The 23445-nt window shown below is 43.1% G+C and overlaps 1 protein-coding gene across 3 annotated transcripts in view; it reads right to left on the bottom strand.

Annotated features, from left to right (window-relative positions):
• The window catches only part of FSTL4 (follistatin like 4), a 187544-nt gene that overhangs the window by 25848 nt on the left and 138251 nt on the right, over positions 1-23445 (bottom strand). For all 3 annotated transcript variants that reach the window (XM_052689642.1, XM_052689640.1, XM_052689641.1), the window contains 2 exons: positions 10975-11141; positions 455-575 (listed from right to left, as the gene is read on the bottom strand). In XM_052689642.1, coding sequence (XP_052545602.1) covers positions 455-575; positions 10975-11141 — 288 coding nt within the window. The remainder of the gene's footprint in view (positions 1-454; positions 576-10974; positions 11142-23445) is intronic.

Raw genomic sequence — 23445 nt, 5'->3', positions numbered from 1 at the left:
GCTGGCTACAGCCAGGTAACGACTTGTATACTGCTGTGAGGTGGATCACTAGTTTTGGAAACATAGTGCTGTATTTATTTAAATATCCTGGCCTATTTCATGCAACAGAAATTACTCTCTGGAAAATGAAAGTACTGAAGCAACAAAAGCAGTCATTAGTCCTAGAGAGGCTCCAAAACACTGCTCTAAAACTCTCTGGAAATGCTACACAAATGGTAAAAACAAGCTGTCAGTGCCAGCTACAGCCCAGCTAACGGCACACACGTCTCCCTGTGCTCCCTTTCTTTCGATTGCCCATGTGATAGCACAAGTGAGCCAACTGCTGGTGCCTCTGCTCTGCTACACAAAGCCAATTTGTTGCGTGCCTCTTCGTGTCTTTGTGCGAAGGAGATTAACCCGCAGCTTTGCTTACAGGAACATTTTCAGTGGATTGTCACACATGCCATTTACTAACCATTCACCTGAAGGATGTGGGTCTGATACAGCTCTTCATAGCCGTAGGCATGACAGGTGTAATTGCCCATGTGAATAGTTGTTACCTTGGTGATGTAGAGGGAATCATCTTCTCCAAAATCCTGTAGCAACAAAAGACAGGAAAGGCACCTTATTATTTAGTAAAAGCGTGTTACGCACCGCGGGAAGGGAGGTGACCTGCTCAGCGGTTTGGAGAGCAGCACAGCTTGGGAACACAGCCTGAATTCCGAACAGCAAATTTCAGAGTTCATAAATCAATGTGAAGAAGAAAATGAGAAGCAATTTCAGAGTAAGGCAAAGTAACTCATCTGAGAATATGAACTTTTGTGCCGGTTGTTAACAAGGTGCTTTTTGCACATAAAAATAAAAAAAAAAAGATAGCAGTCTCCAGCTGTTTAATTTATAGAGAAATTTAACATCTAGCCGTTAACCTCAGGTGCACAGCACACAACTCTGGGGTGGGTTGAGGCTTCCTTTAGCTGTGCTGGTCCTCAGGAAACACACGGTAACCTTGAGACTTGATGAGGAAGAGCTGAGGCTGTTTGTCAGCTCTCAGACCACATCCCAGGCAGAAGACAGGGAAAAAAAAAACAAAGGCTTTCTGTCAGAGAAACTTCCTTGGAGTCAGCCTGCCTTCATCCATAACTGGCTGACAAATATCCTTCTTTTTATCCCTTCCCTTTCCCACATCTGCTGTCACGCTGCAATGTTTGCTTGTCAGCAGGGTGCAGGTCTGCTATTAGGGAGGTTTGGGCACTGAATATTTTGCATAACTGCTCTGTTTAGGAATATATGTCAAATTATAGTTAACAGAATGGTAGCACTGATGGGTACACAAAGCAGCTTCTTTTGTTACTCTATTTACAGCCCCCAAAGTGTTCATACCTTCACGGAAACTCAGGAGGATATACTTTAAGAACAGTTAATGAGCTTAAAGAATGATTTCCCCTTAATTAATTCCATGCATGAAGCATGCTAAATTCAACTCCTCGCACAATTTCATCACAAAAGCATGGTAAAAAGCAATTATTAATCAGGGTGGCATGAAACCAGCGCAACAGGGTGAGTGCTGGAGAGCTAGAGTGGCAAAGTCACACTCCTTGTGCAATCTTTCTGCTGCTCTTCCTCCCCACAGCCCAGCCCTGGGGCAGCAAAGGGAAGTGTGGGGTCTTCCCTGATTTTTAGACATGCTACAAGGCAGAGCTTGCAGGTGGGACAACATTTTGTTTCTCTTCTGATGCAAAGGGGGACAGAAACAAGGGCACTGCCTCTGCTCTCCACTGCCCATGGCGTACTGCTGCTCTGACATGCACAGATCTGAGCAAGAACAAAGCCAAAGATGCCCCTGAAATTCGTTATCTACAACCAAAAGCATCTCAGACACAAGTGGTGCTTTGGGTGTCAGGCAGATTGGGCATCCAGAATGAGGTCAAGCTACCCAATACATCACAGATATACACACTGAAAATTTCCCCTTTCCAGCATTTGCCTGCTTTCTGGCCAGCTAGATCTTTCCTGCTGAAAAACAAAGGCGCAGGAATAACTGCAAATGGAAGAGCTATCACCCCTGCTCAAATGATATTTGCACGAGAGAGAGACGACGCTTGCAGCAGAGGGGACTCAATAACAGTTTTTCAAGTTAAGCCCAAAGCAACTCAGATTGAGTTCAGGTCAATAAAAGCAGGACGACCATTTTTATGGAATGATTTATACGGAGTGGTAGAAATACAGGAGAATGCAATCTTAAAGGAAGCAATGCACTTAGAACTGAAAAAGATATCGCAGCAAAATATTGTGAATGCTTGGTCTGTGCTCTGTAATTGTCTTTTTATGGACAGCCTGCTTTTTTTTCAACCCATACAAACGTATTAACGTAATACATTTAATACAATAAGTCTTATAAAAAACAAACTGATGCTAGATTACAGGATTATTCTCTTCCTCTCCAAATGCATTTTTCTTGTAAAGAGAAGCTTTTGTTGGTAAAAGCATGGTTTATAGCATTTAAAAAACTATTCTCTGTCTTCCAGCACTTAAAAAAGGTCATCAAATGCAATTCTGACGATGCTGTACCCTTCCTGTCAGGCTCAGAAGGGAAATAATCTGCTCTACATTAGAGCTCACATGAGACCACAACATTATTGAGAACCCCAGGGTTAGAGATGGGAAGGAAAACGTAATCACCAGATTTAGGTTCAATACTGAATCTTCTGTTGCCACAAAAAGAACACTGAATTCTGTAACAAATCAGTGATTCTTCCCGTGTGCTTATTTATTGCAGCTTACAGTTTCTCCCTGTGTTTCCCTGTGGATGTAATTAGTGCATGAAGATTTCACGGTTACATTTGATATATATGCATGCATTCTTATGCACAAACACTTGCTGTTTATTCTCCGTTACATAAAGGTGCAATTTTTTCCCAATAAAACTTCTCAAAAACCATTTACCATAAAATCTCTTTAGAGTCAAGTTCTGAGCTTGTTCCACCATCCATCCATCCATCCTCCCAGCCACCCCTCCATACAAACACATTCACATAAAGTTTCTTGGGGAGAACTGGAGGGAAGAAGTTGAAAGGGAACGAGAAGAATTCATGCTTGAAAAAGGCAGAGGAAACATTTCTGTGTGCTTTGACTTTTTCAGATGGCTTTGGCTTGCAAAGCCAAGTTCCCAAGTCACCACAAGCCTGAAAGCACTCAGGAGCCATAAGCATCTATAAAAATGATGTAACACAGTTCTTCCCCCCTAAAGCTATCGCACCTTTCAAGCAGAGCATCTCATGGCTGCCCAAAGTCACGCTGCTGTGCAACCCTGGGAGCTGGGTCTGCCCTACAATTCCCCCGCAATGCAGAAAGGCAAACAGCAGAGACATGTTTATGTACAGACCCATGACAAAGGATAAGCAAGCAGGAGAAAGGGAAGAAAGTCACTTCTGGGGCATAGTTACCCTCTGTTACTGCTGAAGCTGAGTTTTCTTGTGAAGGGGAAGAAATAGAAGCAATGTAAATGTATGAGCAAGAGGCAGAAGCCCTTCTAACAGCTACAGAGCAACAGCAAAGCTTGCAAGGAAAGCAGTCAGGTAAGGACAAGGTGTTCTCACCTCCATTTTATCAATTTCATTATAAAATAATATCATACGTTCTGCGTTAAAAACTAAAAGAAAAAAAATCATCAAGCTGTGCTTATAATTTCTCATAATTGATAAGGTCATCTAGTGACAGCTGACAAATGGACTCCCCCAGCAGTTCATCTCGTGTTCTTTCTCTCTTTTTGGAATCAAAGTTCTCTGCCCTTCATGAGCTTCTTTTACACCTTGCAGCTACCCTTCAAACAAAGGGCTGATTAAGTGATCTCGGGATACATTTGAACTTCTCAAGATTAAAAGAAAACCACCACCCTGCATTTAAATTGATAACTGCTCAGTAATCTGAAACACACAGCCCAAGTTGCCACTGCACACACTCCATTTCAAAAAATAACAAAGCAGATCCAAAAAAAGATATGCACTTTTTTGTACTGAATTTCCCTTCCATCACCACTGATTACCCAAGGCATCAATTCCTCCAAACAGAAGATTTTTCACATTTATTTACCCATTCCTCCTTTCTAATGCATTCCCTGGTCATGCAATCTGCTGCTGCTCGGAGACACGGCGCTTAGAAATGTGTAAAACATCACCTATTGCTTGTAAATCCAGCTCCTGTGCTGACACAGGTGCGATGCGTTATGGAGCTGGAATGCCACAAATCTCCAGCTCTGACACGCAGGGATGGGAGTGGGCACAGTGCTGGGGCAGCCTGCAGACACTGCGATGGAATCCACGTGCTTTCCTTGTCAGAAAGCTTTCCAACAGGACTTGGGGTTGTTCCGACACAGAGGGGGAACATATAGGAAACGGCTTGAAATTTTGGCAAAAAGGAACCGTTTTCCAGGAGGTCTTATTTTAAAGAGCAATTGGCATTTGGCAGATTAAGGGTTTTTTTGTTTGTTTTTTTTTTTAATCACAGAATGGCCTGGGTTGCAAAGGACCACAACACTCATCTCGTTCCGACCCCTGCTATGTGCAGGGTCACCAAACCCCCAGACTGAGCTGCCCAGAGCCACATCCAGCCTGGCCTTGGAATAGAAGGCCAGAATAACTTCCATTTACTGGAGGAAAACAAACCCAAACTAGTCTTAAATGGTTGGAAGGAACAAACCCAGATGAGCTCAAGCAAACCTTCTCACAGCTCTGGTACCTCCTTCAGACAAAGCCAGTCCTGGTGCTGAGGCTTGCTGGTGCCACTGGGTTTCCACTAGAGGGAAATCAAAGCCATCACACTTTCATAACAACCAACACAGAGATGAAAATTCAACTGTTTGCTTTAAAAAGCCTGCCTGATCCTCAGAGTCCTGGAAATCTCTCTCTGATAATGTTTACGGGATTTTAAAACAAAATGTACCCAAGCATTTAATGAGATTATTATTATGCAAAATCTCCAACAATGGCTATCACTTGGAAAGTGATTTCTCCACACTAATCAAACGTCTCTGATCTTTTTTTTACAATAGACTCATGAGTGATTCATATAAAAATAATAAAAACTAAATTAGTCATGGCCTCTTAAATCACTTTCTTTGGTGCTCTTAATAATTCATTCCCAGAGACAAGCTGAGAACTTATGCTTCATTAATATTATTTGTTCTTGGTTTTACACACGGCAGCTCACACTTTAGTGCTCTACATGGAGAAAAATTCAGCCTTAAGCAAATGCCAGAAAACTGTTGCAAACACAGCCCAGTGGGATATTAATTTATCTCTGTTCCTGTTTTGCTGCTTAAAGAATTTAGCACAACAGAAGACTTTGCTGGTGAGCCAGAAAAAGTTTTTTCTTGACTTATTTGGATACAGCCTTTTAAAATAACCGTACAGTTATAGCACAGATAAAAAATGGATGACTTTATATCCTCAGAAACCCAGAGAGATGATACGAAGAAGAAAATCCACGGTGGGTCTTCCTGCTGGTGGAAGGAGGGATGATTCAGGGAAGCGTGTCTATTAATCGGATCTACCACCCATTGCAGAGAAAAGCAACGAGTCTGATCAAACAACAACTGACTCTGGGAGAAAACAGGATGCATCAACTCTGGCTTTCTACCGAGGGCACAGAGACAGAGACTTTGGTTGGTAACCCAACTCTTGGTTGCATCAGCCTGAGCAAGTGTTGGACAACACATCTGATTCCACAGAGCCCTAATCCATCTCACCATCACAGCCCTTCTGATGCTTTCTGTAAGCATGCCAGCCCAGTTAACTCAGCACTTCACAGCAGATGATTTTAATTGGCTCGCTCCTTTCTTCCTGCTCATTTTTAGAAGTTTCACACTGTATTTATAGCTCTCCTGTTATAAAACCCAGACAGAGCGTATGCAATTCATCTCTAGGAGTCACATCTCATGTGTCTCAAAAACTTCACGAGGTCTGTGCCCATCTGGAAGAAGTACAAACCAAACCACCCAGGCTGCTGGGAGAAATCCTTCCTCCACAAAAATGACAAGTTTGGGGAGGTGAACCCTTATCATCTACAGACAGGACCAGGTGAACAACTGCAGTGTCCCCATGAAAGTATTCCTCCATCTGCAGTAATCACCTGCAAACTTTGGGCCGTGACACAAAATTAAGCTCTCCCACTGCAGGCACCAAGTGCATCCAACTTCTGTGGACTTTACTAGAGAAAAGTGAGAAATGACATATTCAGAAAATACTGTAAGCATTAATTTTCCACTTGACCTCTATTTTAGAGCCTCCGAGACCTGAGACACTACAAGCACTGAGTAATTTCTTAAATTTTGATTTGAAAAAGAAAGAAATTTGGCTTTAAATATGCAAGTTCCTGCAATGTACTCACATCACTGTATTACCGCAGCATTCAGGTGTGATCATTTTAAGGGCCTCATTCCTATTAGCAGGGTATTAAGTAGGGTTATTCACACCTGATCTTTTTATTATTTAACAATGGAATTACATTAGCACCATCAACAGGGACGTATCTACTTCATGCAGTCTGTTCTAACAAGCAATCTGGTCCAGCTGACTTCTACTTTTAAGGTTGGCCATTTGCTTTGGTCTCCAAGCATTACACAACTGAACCTGCATGAAGTTGGCACCGGTCTCTTCTGGAGATGAGCACTCAAGACATCAAGAATTTGGCATGTGGATCTCATGTTGGATGGACACCCTCTCCCTGTACTTTCTGCAAGATCAGCTAATCGATACACACAAGTGACAATAGCAAACGAATGACAGGCCACACGTTGTTAGCTCCCAGGAGCAATGCTTTTTAGGGCCATTATTGATTTTTCATCAGACTAGGAGAAAGCCTTCATTCCCCAAGTGCTTCCCCTGAGGGGAGCTGGCTCTGGAGTCTTGCATTTGTTCCTAGATGAGGATTTCTTTTGCAGAGGAAGGACGCGCTCCCCTACTCGGCATCTGCAGAAATGAAGCAACCCACGTTTCGAACACGAGCAACAAAGAGTGCATTTGTGAACTAATGATCTAATGTAGATCTGGGTTAAACTGTACAGATGAACATGAAAAGAATAATGAGAACTGCTCATGAATTAGTTCAAGCTATTTGCATCATATTGGTAACTCACCAAGTTCTTATCTACCTGTGCTCTGTTACACTTGTTTTCTTATGATAATATGCTCTTCTCTGTTGTTTGTGTATGTTTTCATCGTGCTGCTATAGATAAGCTTTTGTTTACAAGTTTTGTTCATAAATTGATGTATTTTTCTCCAGATAATGTTAAATCACATGAAACAATACCCTATAAATACATTTAATTCCACGAGGAGTTTTTTTTATGTTTTCAAATTGAGGAATGCTTTCATAATCACAGATTTAGGACAGCATATTGCTTTTTCCTGGGAGGCAGAAGGATATTATTTTGAAAGATAACACATTTTAACCAGTTTGCTATTTGTAGTCAAACATCAATTTGCAGCTATCACAAACTCACCCATTTCAGCTACACTGTAGTTATTTTCTTCACCAGAAAAGTTGATGTGACTTTTTTTAGTACAGCTGCAAAAGCATTTATAATGGATAAAATAACCTGGATGGGAAATGTATGAATAAATAATATTTTCATGCAAAAAGCAATCTTAAGTGTTTGCTAGAAAAATCGTTTAATTACATGTACCATTAAGATGGCTCTTTTGTACCAGCTATGTGGCAACTCATTAACAGAGCTCTTCACCAACAAGACAAATTAATGTTGCTTATGAAAGCTTCTGATTAAGAGAGAAATGGAAAGTTATTAATACTTTGTTGCCACTCGAGATATCTCATAAAAATGATTTAAGTAAAGCACATAAACATCCAGGCATTACAGTAATCTTCAGCCTCTCAGTTCTGCATGAATTTCGGATTACTTTGGTTTTTGTTGAACTTGTCACTTCTAGTATTAATTTGGAACACAGTCAACCTTCTCATATCACATCTATCAATCATCTTAGGGGAATAAAGCCACAAAGGACTTTGCAGAGGTTCCTTCCCTCTGCTGTGCTCACATCGTCTTTGAAGAGCTCTGCTTCTTCTGACTTGGACCAATATTTTCATCTGATTTCCTCAATTAGCACTTAGAAGAGAAAGAGTTTAATTGAAACATAATACAAGGATTTTTCCAAGTGCATGAATATCCTGTAGGTTTCTGTGTGATTACCACTGTGCCAGTAGCAGGGAGGATTTCCTTCAACTTAAAAAGGTACAATTAATCTCCTGTTGCACTTCCAATTAGTCAAATTGCTAACCTTATTGTGAAAAGCAGAAATGCAATTGAGTTTCTGCTCGAGGCACTCTAAAAGAAAACTGAAGTAATTTCATTAACTGACTTCAAGTGTATTAAGAAGCACGCTGCCCTCACTTCCCCGCTGTCGATGCCCTTAAAGAGTTGATTGCTTTATGTCCTTCTCTGCGCCCACGAGGGGCTGCCCCACGCTGCAGCCTCAAAGCAAACACTGCAGCTCTGCTCCTGGTGCCTACAGGCAAGAATTAACCCCAAGCACAGGCATGCTCACGCTTCCAAAGAGCCATCTCCACCTGAGCTCCCAACAAGGGCACCCAGCCATGCAAGGGCCCACCGGGGCAGCCACAGACACATTGCCCAGAGGGGGAAATAAAAGGGTCACAGCCCCCCACATTGCCTCACCTCAAGTCACCAGAACGCAGATGGCAATGGTGTGTATGGAACATGAAGAGCTTTACAGCTTAATTAAAGATGGAAAAGATGCTCAAGTGTTTATTAGATTAAAAAAAAAATGCTGATGCGCAATAGCACCAGGTGTTCTATGACAAGGTGAGAGGGATCATAAACTGACACACAAAACATCAAAAGCGAGCATAAATCCTGTTTTGCTTCCTTGTAAGAGCCTGAGTGCTCCGTTTATATGGTTTCTCAGTGATATCAGTTCAAACAGATTAAAAACTATGTATTTTTTCCTGCTATTGCATGGGACTGTCCAAGGAGCGTGTAATCACGCAGGATCCAGTTTATGTTCAAAGAATTGAGTCTTCCTAACATTTAGCAACAAATGCTCAAGTGAATTACTCATAAGTAAACCAGAAGTCCACTTGGACCAGCACTAAATTACGAAGGAATTGGCATTTGAGCTTGAAAATTTACTGCTCCAATCCTAATTAAAACAGTTGGGTTACAAAGCCTCAGAGCCACATGCTGTCCTCCAGGGATGCCTCTATGCTCCACTACCCAGGTTTGTCGTTCTGTGCTCCATTCACACACCAGCTTCAAATATTCTTTTAAAAATAAAAATAAATCAATGCGATCACAACCAAAATTTCATAAAGACAATACAAATGCCTGGAATTTTCATTAGTTTGGGCCAAAAGATTCTATTACTACTCTTGAGGCTCCAGAGGATGAGGAAATAGGATTTCAGAACAGCTGACTCTCACCTTTAACTCAGTTGGGCTCAGCAGCAAACATGAGCCTCAAAATAGGACCTCTCAGATCAACCCTGCAAACATTGCTGCCCATAGAAAGGCTCCTTTCTACATTCTGGTCACACAAAGCCATTGAGTTTGCTTGCTGTGGATTAAACTAAGCATGCTGGCAGCAAGTGTAATCTTTACTCAGTTTAATCTGCATCGAGGAATAGATCTGTTCTGAAGAATGTTTGGACAGGACCATAAGCTGTCAGGTCGGCCACTTTCCCACTGCAGGAGGGAACGGTGGATTTTGCATATTGCATCTTGGTGGTGTTCCATGTATTTTTAGTGCAGTGACCCAACGGCCATTATCCCAACCACAGCACTGATGGATGGCTGGAAGAAATCCCGTCAGCTCTGCAAGCCTTGGGCTGGCTGTGCAATCCTAAGCATCTTCAGCACTGCTCCTTATAAACCTTGCCAACACTGCAGTGGGACGTTTGCTGGTTTCATACTGCATGCCACGCTCCAAAAGGCAACAAGAAATGCATTTGGAAAAGGCAATTTTTACTTTCATTAAAAGAAAAATTTTAGATAGCTGTAATTACTGAATTTGTGTGTACAGTAATCACTTACATACAGCGTGCACTAGGCTCCTACTAAGGCAGAGGCAACAAATAATGTGTTATGTTGCAGTAAAGAGTATAACAAAGACTTCTCGCATTTCAGCAATCCCAGATACACAACAATTTAGGGAGCTATGGCTGTAACAACTCTGAACTGAGTGGTTATCAAATTAACAAGAGCTGAACAAAAATATAAATCAACTCTTTCTGTAGCGCAATTAAAATAAAAACTGATTTACCGTGTACTGTAATGCAAAGAGAAATTAAATACGGACCGTATTTTTTCTACATGACTTCCCAGTTTCTCCATAATTAAATGTTATTAAATAAATGAGGAAGTTTACGCCATTACTCAGGTATTGTTTTTACTATCAACTGTGACTCACACATCAGACCAGCGCTGCGAATTAAAAGAGATCCATCTCCCTTCCTGCCAAGGTATCACCACACCCCGCTGAATTACCCCATATTTTAAAGGGCTCATCAGAAATCCTGAGCAGTGAGAGATGGGAGCAGGCTGAAAGGCGAAGGAAAGGGGAGAAACAGATTTATTTGATTTAGATAGAGGAGAGATTTCACTGCCAGCCGTAAATGTGTTGTTTCATGCTCTCAATGAACCTGCGGCTTTGTACTGGGAATGAGAAAGCCGAGAGGTTAATGGTGTGCAGAGCTCCTTCTCCTGCTTTCCAGGGCTGCTCTGGTTGCACTGAACTGAACAAGGAACAGGGGATGAAGTATCAATGCTAAGCAACTTGCAGTACCCTGTGCATCTCAAGAACCCACGCTCTCAGCTGTTATGATTAAGACATTCCTATAAAAGCAAAACATTCACACCAGCTTTGTTTTTCCATGACAATAACGAGACAAAACTTGTTCCTTTCAAACTATCCACCGTGAAATGAAGCCGCATTCAATACACGAGAAGGAGCAACTCAGGACTTACATTGATGTCTTCCAGGTCAAGGAAGTTGAGGATGATGCCGTTGCGCTTCCAGATGATGGGCGGCCGCAGCGCCCCGCGGATGCCACAGGTCAGGATGGTGCTGAGGCCCACTGTGATGGTGGTGATGCTGACCCGCTGCTCTTCGGGCAGTGTGAGCTGGACCACCTCTGCAAAGGAATAACACCAAATAGCACCACGGTTCCCTTTCTTCTCCATTCCAGGAATAACTTTGAATGATTTTTGCAAGGCGTTAGGTGTAAAGAAAAAAGATCTCCAAGCAACAAAGCCAAGGTCCTCTCAGCTTTCCCACTGAGAGGATCAAGGAATGCTCACAGCCCACTGGCATTATAGCACCTCAGCCGAGACAGAAACTTGGCCTGGGGAATGAGCCCCTCCCACCTCCCAAAGCCCCTCTGTCCTCATCCCACTGCATGTGGTCCCAAACAGGGACCAAAGAGATGGATGCTGCCCTGCCCCAGGCTGTGTGCTTTAAGAAAACTAAGTGCAGCATTGCTGACACTACAAAACACTGCGTGGGCTTGTGATATTCCCTTCCTTGCACCAGCTGGCAGAGCTACCCTATTCATCAGGCTCATTCTCATATATCTGCAGTGTGACCCACACAACATCTGTGTACCACTCTCCGCACTGAGAAGATTTAAAAGCCTCATGCACTTTCTTCCGCTGGCTTTCAGTGACTGCAAACACCATCTCTGTCATTTCAAGTCACAGCTTAAGATGCGATATTGCCTTAAGAGTTAACAGCTTTTGTGGTAAAATCCTCTTCACCTGGCCTCCACTACAGAAGCATACTCAATAAAACCCAACACCGACTTCTTCAAGGAACATTTCCCATCTCTTCATACTCCCTGCATGAAAAACTGCTATTAAAACTCTCAAGTAACAATTCTGGAAGATCTGTTCATTAAAATATTTGATGTCTTCCCCAACCTGGGCAGCCGACAGGACTGACTTTAGGGCTCCATCTGATGATTGTGAGCCCCTTGTGCAGAACCCACTTGTGAAGCCATGCTGAGTAGCTCTGCATCCCTCCTCCACCCAAGCAAGAAGTCAGTGCAGTGTGCCACAAACCATATTCACTACTGGAGGCCCAAGGCTGATTTCGGGTTGCAAAGATCAATACATTGCATGCCATGTCTGCCAGCCATGAGCTGTTCTCCCACTTAATATTCTCAGCACTGCTTAGAAACACCATGAGTTAAAATAAACAGCTGTCAATCTATCAATCAAAAATTAGGAAAGTCAGACCAACATCATGGTACTACTTGGGGTGCAGTCACTCCCATAGTGCAGACACAAGAAGAGTCTGGCCACATCAAACTTTTATGCCCCTGAAATCTTAAAGCCCAGATGGAGTGACAGAGGAGGAGCAAAAAGCGAAGAACATCACCCACCCACAGTCAGGTTAGCAGCAAAGCCAGGACTGAACACCTCATTAAACACCACCTCATTAAGCCACGTGTCATTAGGCATCACCCTTGGGTATGTGCTGGAGGAAGAGATCTCACACTGGGGTCAGTGTAGGATGCAGTGCCCCAGCCCTGTGCTTTCACCCACCTGCCTGAAGCATGTAAACCCCACAGAGGTGCTGGTAACAGTTACTTTCTGCATTAAAAAAAGCTCCTTTTTTTATTAATAAAATATTTGGAGCACACTTGACAGGATAAAGAATCGATAGTTACAATAATTTGTAGCATGGAGTAGGGCTAATGAGGACCATCTCTTCTTGAGGAGAAATGAAATAAAGGGTCATTTGTTTATGAGAATTCTTTTTTCCTTCTTACAGCTGTTCTCCTCAACTCTATGTGCCATTTCTCACACTGCCCAGTTCCCGAGCTCCAGTGGTCCCTTAAGAAGGCATCTGGGAAGGCTGCCACACATCAAGGCACTGAATCAGGTCAGGATGGGACTTTTAGGCTACAGCATGTATGTAATATAGATAGATCACTTAAATAATCACATACCTCTCTCAAATACTTCTATGGAATATATTTGAAGGCATCCTACCATGACCACACTGACTTTCAAGGGTCTTTCTATTAATAGAGGATTATGTTGTGTGGTTTTAGTCACAGCTTTCTTGGCATCACTAGAAAAAAAAAAAATGCACTTACACAACCAGGTGCCTTGGGATGGACAACAGAAATGCCCTGCAAGGAGATTAAGGTTGTGCTCCTTGGTTTAAAAACACAAATCTGCTTAGAAAAATCAGAATCTTGTTCTTAAGTTGCAGACCTCAAACACTCTGATGCTGGTTGTACAAATTGTTCAAGTCACCATAATGATCTTGGGTGGAATCCTCTAGGTTAAGTATTGAGCTGCTCATTTTATTTTTTTTAAATCTTTACGAGATAAAAGGATTTTTAGAACACGCATAAAAACCAAACAGGAATGAATGGGGAATATTCAAAGCATGCTCACATGCAGAACGCAGACTGGAATGGAATCTGACCCTAAAATGGGGCAATTTCAAGTTTATTGGGAAATTCTGCATGTAAGCATAGTAGCTCTGCATACATTCCATGGATTCTGCAAATATCACTCCTAGCTTATCCTATTTATCAAGCCATGTCAAACCTTGTATTCTTCACTGATAATTCATCTGAAGCAAATTCTCAGCCTACTGCAGGGAGAGGAAAAAGTGGTTCTTGTAACCCATCTGCCACCAGTAGGATCCCCAACGCTTGTGACTCAACTTTGGGTACTTCAAGACAGCTCGGTAGCAATCAGCTTCACGAAGGAACAGATGCAACCATGTTCACCTACAGCATTTTGCCAAATTCCAAATTAAATCACAGTCACCAGGACTGGGCAGGAGGGCGGTTCAGGGAAATCCTGCTCCTCACAGCTCTTTTCTCTGCTGCTATCCCCATCCCAGAGGGGCTGTGACGCAGTGCAGACCATTGGGCCAACCACGCCGCCGTGCCGCCACTGGAATTTCTCACAAGACGTTTGAGATGGTGAAGGCTCACTAATTCCTTTTCCTGTTAAAAGTGTCAAGGCACTGCCAAACGTTTCCCTGCACCCCTCCTCCTCTCCAATTTTATTTCTTAAGGCTCTAAAGCAGGAGTTGTGCTGCACCTTTGCACGCTCTGCATACTAATGCACGCAGGTATTACTTGTTGTGCTGTTTTATCACGGAAATCTTTCCTCTGCTGTCATTTGCAGCCCGCCAAAGGCAATCATAATTTCACAATGAAGACATGTATAATTGAGGTCATTATAGGGAGCAACCTGGAATGAGCATCTATGGAGGAAAACTCATTGATTTAGCATGGCGTAGAGATAATTTACATAGTAAATGTCGTTTCCCTGCGTGCCTTTGCTCGTGCTACACTACGCAGAAAAAGATTTCATGTTTTTTTTAAAGTGCTTCATATCATTAATTAGATCTTTTCACTTAAACCTAAAGAAAATATATTTTTAATACACTGTTACCACCTTTAATCATTGTTACATTTGTTCATGGGTATCTCATCCTGCTAAAACAGAATACGGAGCAAAGGACTTTATTGCTTAAATTATGCTGAAGGGACAAGGAAATAATTTTTTAATCTTATAACTGGCTCTTGCACAGTACACAATGTACCAAAATGTAACACTGCTGGAAGCAAGGGATGGGAGAAATCACTGCTATAGAAAGCCTCACACACAGATCCTCACCTCCCAATTAACTCACACAGACCTTCAGCTTGGGAAATGGAGCATGGGTAACACAGCCCCAAACACATCGTGCTTCCCCAGCAGTTGGTCAAGTTGGGACTGATTTAATGGGACGCAAACTTTTGTCCTCACTCAGTTCCCCAAATCCTGCAGCTGTTGTTCAGGCCCTGCACTGGGTCGGTACACCTCTATATTGCCTTGTGGCCAATAGTGCAGCACAAAGGTCAAAGGTGATGTTAGCATTTGTTTCAACAGGTAGAAGCCTTCTTTCTGATTATAGTTGCAGGTGAGGACCTAACTGAATCAAGAAAGCCAAAGCAATTAGTGGGATAAAAAGAGTATAAAATAAGATATTCCTTTTTTAATTCCTTTTTCTCCAATATTTTTGATGAAAAGTGTTTGGCTTGGTATAGAGAAGATCAATTTTAGAACCTCTTAAACCTGAGAGGATTGCAGCTAATGGATTTTAAAATGACTGTAGGTGAGGTACAACAACTGACCATGAGATCTGGCCAGCCAAAGAGTGACTGCCTGGGATGGGATGTGGCCACTGCAAATATTAAGGGCAGTTCAGAGTGGGTCTGAATGTGTAAAACACTGCCTAACACACTTATAAATTACTCAGATTAGCATTACAGTATTTTCCAAACACCCTGTGATTTAGTTTCTACCCTACTCCTTGGAGCAAATAAATGAATTGATAAAACCAGTGCCACACAAATCACCCCAGGTCTGCGTGCTCATGCAAAGCTGTCACAGTGCTGCCTCCAGGACCAGCTCCAGAAGAAATGTTGCCATGTTAACACAGTTTGCTGGAGATTAAGGCTCGACAAGCCCAGCCTCTCCAGCAATATTTACATCCCCTCACCTGTCTGCTGGCAGTGATGGATTATCCATCACTCAACCTGAGATGAAAACTCCATTTTCCAAACACCAACCTTGAATTACGGGAAAGCCAAGAATGTTTGCATTATTAATTAACCGCATTAGAGCTGGTAATGAACTCAATGCAGGTTGTTCACAATTAATTAACCTGGAGAATTCCAACAGCTCCCACCTGGGATCAGAGCAGGGGAGGGGATCAGGCTTCTGGCCTCACAACCTGCAAAGAACATCAGCAGCCTTCCATGGGATGCTCAGAGAGTTTGGCTTCCCAGGAAAAGAGCGACCACAACGCAGCCTTCCTCCAAGGCTTAGAGGTTTAATTAATGTGAACAATAAAATGATTTCTAATGCTAAGTAGAAATGCTCATACCTCAGCTGTATTTTGTAGCTCTAATAATTCAAGTTCTTAATGTAATTTATAAATCCTCAGGACCTTGGGCATGCTACTTCAGGAAGTATCTTATTGTAAATTCTCCACTAAATTAGTAATGCTGTTTTCTAAGTCATAAAAAGGCATCATTATGCTTCTAGCAGTATGAGAGAATTCAGCACTTCAAGCCCTCTTCTGTCATTACTCACAAAGGCCATGGGTGAGGGCTCCTCAGACAGGTCCCAGCATGGCACAGGAGGCCTGCAGCCCATCTCGATGCAGAATTTGGCATAAATTCATGCAAAACATCAGTGATATCCAGCACTGTGCTGCAGGACAAGACCCTGTCTCGCATTCCTGTCAAGGCTGGACACCCTTCTAACCTGTGTGACCAGGAACCCGAGATTCAACACGAGAGAAGCAGATAATAAGGAAATATTGCAATGCCTTTTCCCACTTTTCAGCCCAGCTTTGCCACATGAAGTTGCATCAGGAGCATTCGCATTGCTAACAAGTTGCTAAAACCATTTATATTGACTTTCAATCAAAAACAGCTTCTTGATGTACTGTAAAGATCAATTTCTTTTCTTTTTAAGAAAACGAGCAGTACACTTTCCATTGTAAAAATCCCATCCCTGCCCTCCTGTTATTAATCAGAGAACATTCACTTTGTGCAGAAAGGGATAATTCATTCATTCTTGAAAGTACATGAATAAATATAAGTTGCTCAGTGCTTAATTATCTAATCTCCTGAGGGTGATAAGTGATGGATTCATTATGTAAATAGGCACAAGTAGTCTCTTTTAGAGAACAGCTTACATAAATGCATTTGTTTTTATTTTAAATTCCTATTTCCTGCATATCGAGAGCCATGTTGATATGATTAATTTTTGATAAAATATTCCCATGTTGTGTCAACAGTGTCCTGCCTACACCATAACAGCCATGCATTTTCCCAGTCAATTTATTAATCTGAAAGGTAGAATTGCTAATGGCCTGATGTCTCACCATTACTTCTGGTAATCGCGATCGTTGCAACACTTGACTCCAAAGATTTGTCTCTTTTATTAAGAGTCCAAAGCGTCCTCCCAAGAACCAAAGGAGAGAAGTACCGAAGTTTTCCACTGAAATCACAGGAAAAAAAGAAGACTGTGGTTTGGGACAGGTGAGAAGCCTCACCTGCTCTCTGTAGTTCTGCACTTTACTACGTCCAGTTGGAACTGAAAGAAACCATTAGTAGCAACTGCAGTTTCACCATCCCAAAAGCAATTGTTGCCTCGTGCAAAAGGCTCATCTCATTACAGGGCGAATGGAAGTTCTTGCCATTCCATTAGCAATTCCTTAGCTTCAAGATGGGAACTCTGCAATGGTTCTTCCAAAGGAATGGAGCTTTCAAGAGCAGTCACTATCTGTATTTAAAATGTGGTGTTTGAGTTTCAGAGGACCAAAAAATATGAAACTACTGAACTTTTTTTTTTTTCTTTTTTTTGAACTTCAATAAGCTGCAGTAGCTGAACTGATTTATACCTGATTCAAGGCAGAAAAAGATAGCTTCTGGTACGGGACGTGGCATGCCAAGTTTCTCCTAGAAGCGAATTTTTATGGCTGCACTATAAACCCCTAAGGTTTATCATGGAAATGCTGTCAGATCATTAAGTACAGCATGACTTGTGGGAACCACTGTAAAGTATACGTAAATTACTTAGGAAATAGAGCAGAGTCAGGCTGCAGGGTGTGTGGGGTCCAGGAAGCATTCAGCAACAGCACTGAGACCCCTGAAATGGCCGCATTGAATGGCTGCAATCTTATCCTCCCCACTCATTTCATTTCGGGGTCCGGGCCAGCAATATGCAATGAATGTGATAAACTGGAAGATGCATGAAATGGGAAACAAGGAGCAGAGAAAAAGGGCCCACACTGCTTTTAAAGCCTAGATTAAGGGTTTCTAAAAAAATATTAAAAAAAAACAACAACAACAACAAAAAAAAAACCCAAGCATTTCAAATGGGATCTATTTATTTCCTTCATACTCTCTCATATTATTGCATTCATAAACCATCAAATCAATGATACCACACTCTCAAGTTGTAAATAAGCATTCATAATAGTATTCACAGAGCTTTCACTGCTCTTTGTATGGATGACTGCAAACTTAGCTGTGGTAATTACATGGATCTGGCATCTTTTCTGACTGCGGCCACACTTGGGACACTTAAAAAACACAAGGACTCTGCTTTTCCAGGCTGACACCATCCAATGGAACTATTCCACCCCCCTCCTTCATCTTCCAGCCATTGCTCACTTGGGTTTTGCCTCATTCAAATCAGAATTCAGCCTCTCCCCCAGGGCTTTTTTGGTGCTTTTCCATACCAACAGCAACCTCGCTCTCAAGCCAGCAGTATAAAACCAGAGCACCTTTCACCTGAAAATTGTGGTTATGTAACTGGAGGAAAAACCAACGACTCAAAGGCATATGCAGCTATTTCTGCCACGTGCTCCAGGCTCACACTGCTGTATGGAAATGCCTCCTCCAGGCTGCAGAGTGGGATGGCTGATGGCAGGACCTGGCTGCCCCAGGCTGAGCTCTGCGCACCCAAAGGAAGCGTTTCTCCACATGCTGCTGTCCTGCCTTGTAACTGCAGGCATCAGTCCAATTTGATGTATGCTGCAGCAATATGCAGCTCTGGAAATGAAGAAGTAGCACAGATTCGCCTGGGAGAACTGCACCGTGCTTAGACTTACCGAATCACAGCATGGTTGGGTTGCAAGGGAACTCACAGCCCTGCCAGGTACCCGTGCTGCAGGCTGGTTGCCCTGCACCAAGTCAGGCTGCCCAGGGCCCAGCCATGGCCTTGGGCACCAGGGATGGGGCAAAGCCATCCACATTCTGCCCAGGCTAAGGCACAGTAAGGCTGTGCTGCAGCAGCCCCCCGACAGCACCTCCTGTTTTAAAAACATCCGCTGATAGGAACTTCTGGATCAGCCCTCTCATGCATGCCCTTCCCATCTTGCAAACACAAAGGGTAGATGAAAGTCAGAAATGTGAAGATGGCACAGAATTAATTTGGCAAGCAGCAGATAATTAAAAATAACATTTCCTTCCGGTGAGGCAGGTGAATGGAACCAAAGCACAGCGAGCAGCCCCTAGAGAAGAACCCCCTGCTTCATGCTCTCAGCACATCTTTTGTCCCAGTTAAACCTTTCCCAGCCCAATTCCTGGCAGTTTGGAAGCTTTTAGGAAGCTGCAGAAGGGGCCAGGCCATGCCCAGAGCTGGAACCAGACCCAGTAGGCAGCTGCTGCACAATACTGAAGCCTGGCATTTCCAAGAGTTTTATCTCTGCTGGGAATTGCAAGATGGACAACAAAGGGCTGGGAAGTGGCTCTGCAGAGAGGGTCGGAGTTGGGGATGCCTCAGTTTCCCCGCAGAAAAGCTTGAGGAAGAACCAACCCATCTGGAAAGATTTCTCAGCATGCAAAGCAATAGGGGCTGTGCAAACAGCCACAGGCATGTCATGTCTGTGGATTTCTCATTAAAATCCCTCAAAGGTTCACAGATAAAATCCACATATAAAACCAAAATTTAATTATACAAAAGTACTTTGAAGCAGAGATTTGCAGTGACTGCTGCAACTCAAATTCCAGTAATACAAGAATGATAAATGCTGCATCGCTGGAAGTAACAGGGAAAACAAATCATCTGTGCTATCACACAAAAAGGCATTTTGAAAAGCAAGATACGGCAGCAAAACCCAGTGCAGCCAGTACTCTTTGTCTACTAACCAACAACATCAGCTTCTTGAACCTCTGCAATCTTCAGAGCAAAATGATTTTTTAGGAGCAGTTCTTTCTTACAAATGCCATGGCACGTAACCCCAGACACCAGCAAGGCCAGGCTGAAGGGCAGCAGCTGTGGGACACAGGCAGCACGGGGCTGCAGTCCCTTCCCCATCCTGCTGTGCAATATTTTCATTTTCTTATCTTACATCCTTCGACCTTATTTTCAACTTCTCACATTCGGCTCTGACAGCAGAAATGGTACATTTCTTCATGTTTATTCCCTAACATCCTTTGCTGTTAAATCCCCTACAGAATCACCTTTGACACTTGCCCTCAGGGGCCGTGCAGCCTCACAGCAGGATCACAGCACCAACACCTCTCAGCCCTCCTGAGCCCCAGCTGCTCCAGCTCCCACCATCCCAGTCCTCCTGCTGGCACCCAATTTCCTTCACCCCATCCCAGACTCCCCTCCCCACTGCTTCATTCCTTGAAGCTCAGATGAACTCAGGCTGCTCCTCCATCCCATCCCCACCTCAACGTGCCAACTGGATGCAAGCATAGCTTCAGTCACCTGTTTCAACCCAACAGTATGTAAATAATGGGCATATTTAATAGGATCATACAATGATTGGGCTGGAAGAAACCTTACATTCCATCCAGTCCCAAGAACTGCTGTGGGCAAAGCTGCTACCCACATCAGGCTGCCCAGGGCATCAGCTATTTCTATTGCTCCTTCCAAATAATCCAAGAATCCGTAGAGTTGGCAGGGACCATTAAAGCTCCAACTCCCTTCAATGAACAGAAACCTCCACAGCTCGATCAGGTTTCCCTGGGCTTGATCCAGCCTTGCCTTGAAAGTCTCCAGGGATGGGGTGTCAAATTATTCCCTTCTTGGATCCTACCAACTTCATCTCTCCGGCTCTGTGCTACCAACCAGCTCCTTCCCCTGCAGATGGGACCACTGCACTGACACTCCTCTCACGTTGGTAACTGGTTTTAAATACTGACTCTTCAGACCACTTGCAATAGGTGCATGCCTTACTGACATTTAACAATCACAAACTGGAATTAGCTCTAAACAACACTTGAGAAGCTCACATTGCTTTATCTACGATGAATTACTCCTGGTCAAGTCTGTAACGTAAATACAAATAGTCTTTAAATAAATATTTAATTTACAGCAGCCCAGAAGAAACTGAGTGGACCAAATGAAAGCTTGTTTAATGCTAAATTATTTGCTAGCAAAGCGACCATATGCTGAGTGCCACAAACAACAACATTCATCAAGAGTCTGGGGATATTTTCTTTTAAGATCTTTGGCACAGCACTCATCACAAATATTACCAACCAGATGCTCTGTTTTTCCAAGAAACAATTCACTCCTAACTACAAACACTTGGAGGGTGCATTGCCCCTTACAGAGAGGGTAAGAATATGCTGGGCTCAGCCCAGGAGGGACGTGGTGGGAAAGGGAAGGCCGGGTGGGAGTCATCTCTCCTAACACAGCTGACTAACTCCTGACTTGAACTGCCAATGCAGATCTATCAGCTGACTTGGGGTGGTTTGTACCTGTCTGGTCAGGGGGCTCATCGTAGTGCTCAGACTGCAAACCCACATGCTGGCATTTACAAAACATCTTTTCCATTACGTTGTGCACACAGGCACACACAGACCTCGACCCCCAGGTACAGCCAATGTGCTGCTATATTAGAACCTTAAAGTAACCTTAGGAAAGCTCTTACAAGGAATGAGATCTCAGTCTGGGAGCGAGGCAGAATCATCTCAGGAGTAGTTAAAGCAGCGTCCCTTCCTCAGAGCTGGCTTTTACCTGAGCAGCCCTCCTTGCCTGCTGCAGCAGAGCTTCTCTCTCCTCTGTTTTATGCAGCTGTGCAGAGCCACAGAAACAGCATACAGAATGCATTCATTCACTCACCAAAGGTCAGACACAAATTAGTGCACCATAAAAGCCACTATCTCAAGCAATGCTGCCTCGATTGCTTTTCCTAGTATCTTATCTAAATAACAGCTCTGAGATAGGAAAACCTCAGAACAGCATTAAGTGTAGCTACTGCTCACGATGATAAGGCAAAAATTAAAGATTTCCAACATAAAACACACAGCCAACCTGAGTATTAGCAAGATCAGTGCCTGGTTTGTGTTTTGCCAGTAAGTATAATCCGTTGTGCAAATCACTGCTTTGATAATGGAATGATTTTCACAAATGTAACATGACATTCAGCCACTAGGATATAACACGTACCTGCAGGGCATTTGGTGAGCAGCGTCCTGCTGTGCTTTAATTGATGTACAGTCCTTTGTGGCTTGTATCCCTTCAAAGCCATCTCATATCTGACAGCAGACACAATGCCTGACAAGGTCTGGTGAGATACAGCACGCCAAAAAGGCCCAACCAGGACCAGGGATTCTTGGTGCAAAGCTTTGTTCAAACACACACTGAAAACAGCTCAAAGACCGAGTTTTTCTAGCAGTTATTAATTTTAAGTGGAAGGGATTTAATAATAATTATTTAAATTATCCTACTGGAACCAAGTGACAGGAATGCTCCTTCATTTGTCTTATCGTAATGTTTCACCTTTTACCAAACCTCCAGTTTCTCCCCCCTTCCCTTCTTCATTGAGCAACACAGCCAAACACGAGCACTGGTGGAATGGAGAGGATTAGCTCTGGTGCTATTAAAGGGGCATCACCAAGTGAAAAAATCAGAGCATCATCTGCATCGGAAGGAACCTCCGAATATCATCCAATCCAACACCCTGCCATGGGCACAGACATCTTTCGTGAGACGGGGTTGCTCAAAATGCCTCCAACTGGCGCAAAAGTCAGAGATATTGCTCCTTTAGTTCAGGTCCACATCAGATGAACAGGGCTGCAGTTCCTCACCCCTTTTCACTAAGCCACTGAATGCATCTGACCTCAAAGCACAGCAGCATGGTCCTAAAGCATGCACCAAGGGCTGTCTTACACAGGAATCTCTGCTCTTGGCCCCAGATTAAAACACTGCTATCCGCATAGTTTTATACCCCCACTCACAAAACCGTGATGATTTTGTTGTACTCACGCACTTCAAATCACTAACGCTCAACATAAATCAAGAATAATGCTCATATAAGAATCGTCAAGGATTAAGTGCTGAAGTCAGGGACATATTGTGAAAAAAGGCTCTTAATGATTCAGAGTAATGTATGTCAGATGTTTGAGCAAACAAAGCATTCATAAACCATTGCAGAACTGCTCCTTCCAAACTGAATGGAGCCTTTATTCCCATGCTACAGATAACAGTGATTGAAGGAAGGAGAAGGGCCAAGGACACCAAACCAGGTAAGTCACTGCTCCCCAATACTGTCAAGCAAGGCAGCACAGAAATATCATCTCTAATACATTCTACTGACTACTGCTCTGTGGAAAATTGCTTAAACTATTTCTCTAGATTTTTCACTTAGCAATAGCTGAAGGTATGAAGTATTCATTCAAATTTAGGACACACATTTAAAGAAAATGCATGCTTATCTACCAAGGTCAGAAGCAGAACCCTGGAGCCTTGCTCATACACAGCAAAAGGGCTCTGCCTAGCAGCACTGTATGCCCTTGTCCTTGTGTGTCCCTGAGGAGACTCTTGGCTGCCACCTCTGCTAGAGCACTGGGGGAAATCACATGTGAGATGGTCTCTGGTGAACAGCCCTGAGAAGACTTTATGTCTGAAGCTCCAGGAGAACTATGCTACTGAGGGTAAGTT

The sequence above is a fragment of the Tympanuchus pallidicinctus genome, unplaced genomic scaffold, assembly GCF_026119805.1.
Source record: "Tympanuchus pallidicinctus isolate F22 unplaced genomic scaffold, pur_lepc_1.0 scaffold25, whole genome shotgun sequence".
NCBI lineage: Eukaryota > Metazoa > Chordata > Aves > Galliformes > Phasianidae > Tympanuchus > Tympanuchus pallidicinctus.
The sequence above is the reverse complement of the archived record's forward strand: the minus strand, read 5'-3'. Positions and strand labels throughout refer to the sequence as shown.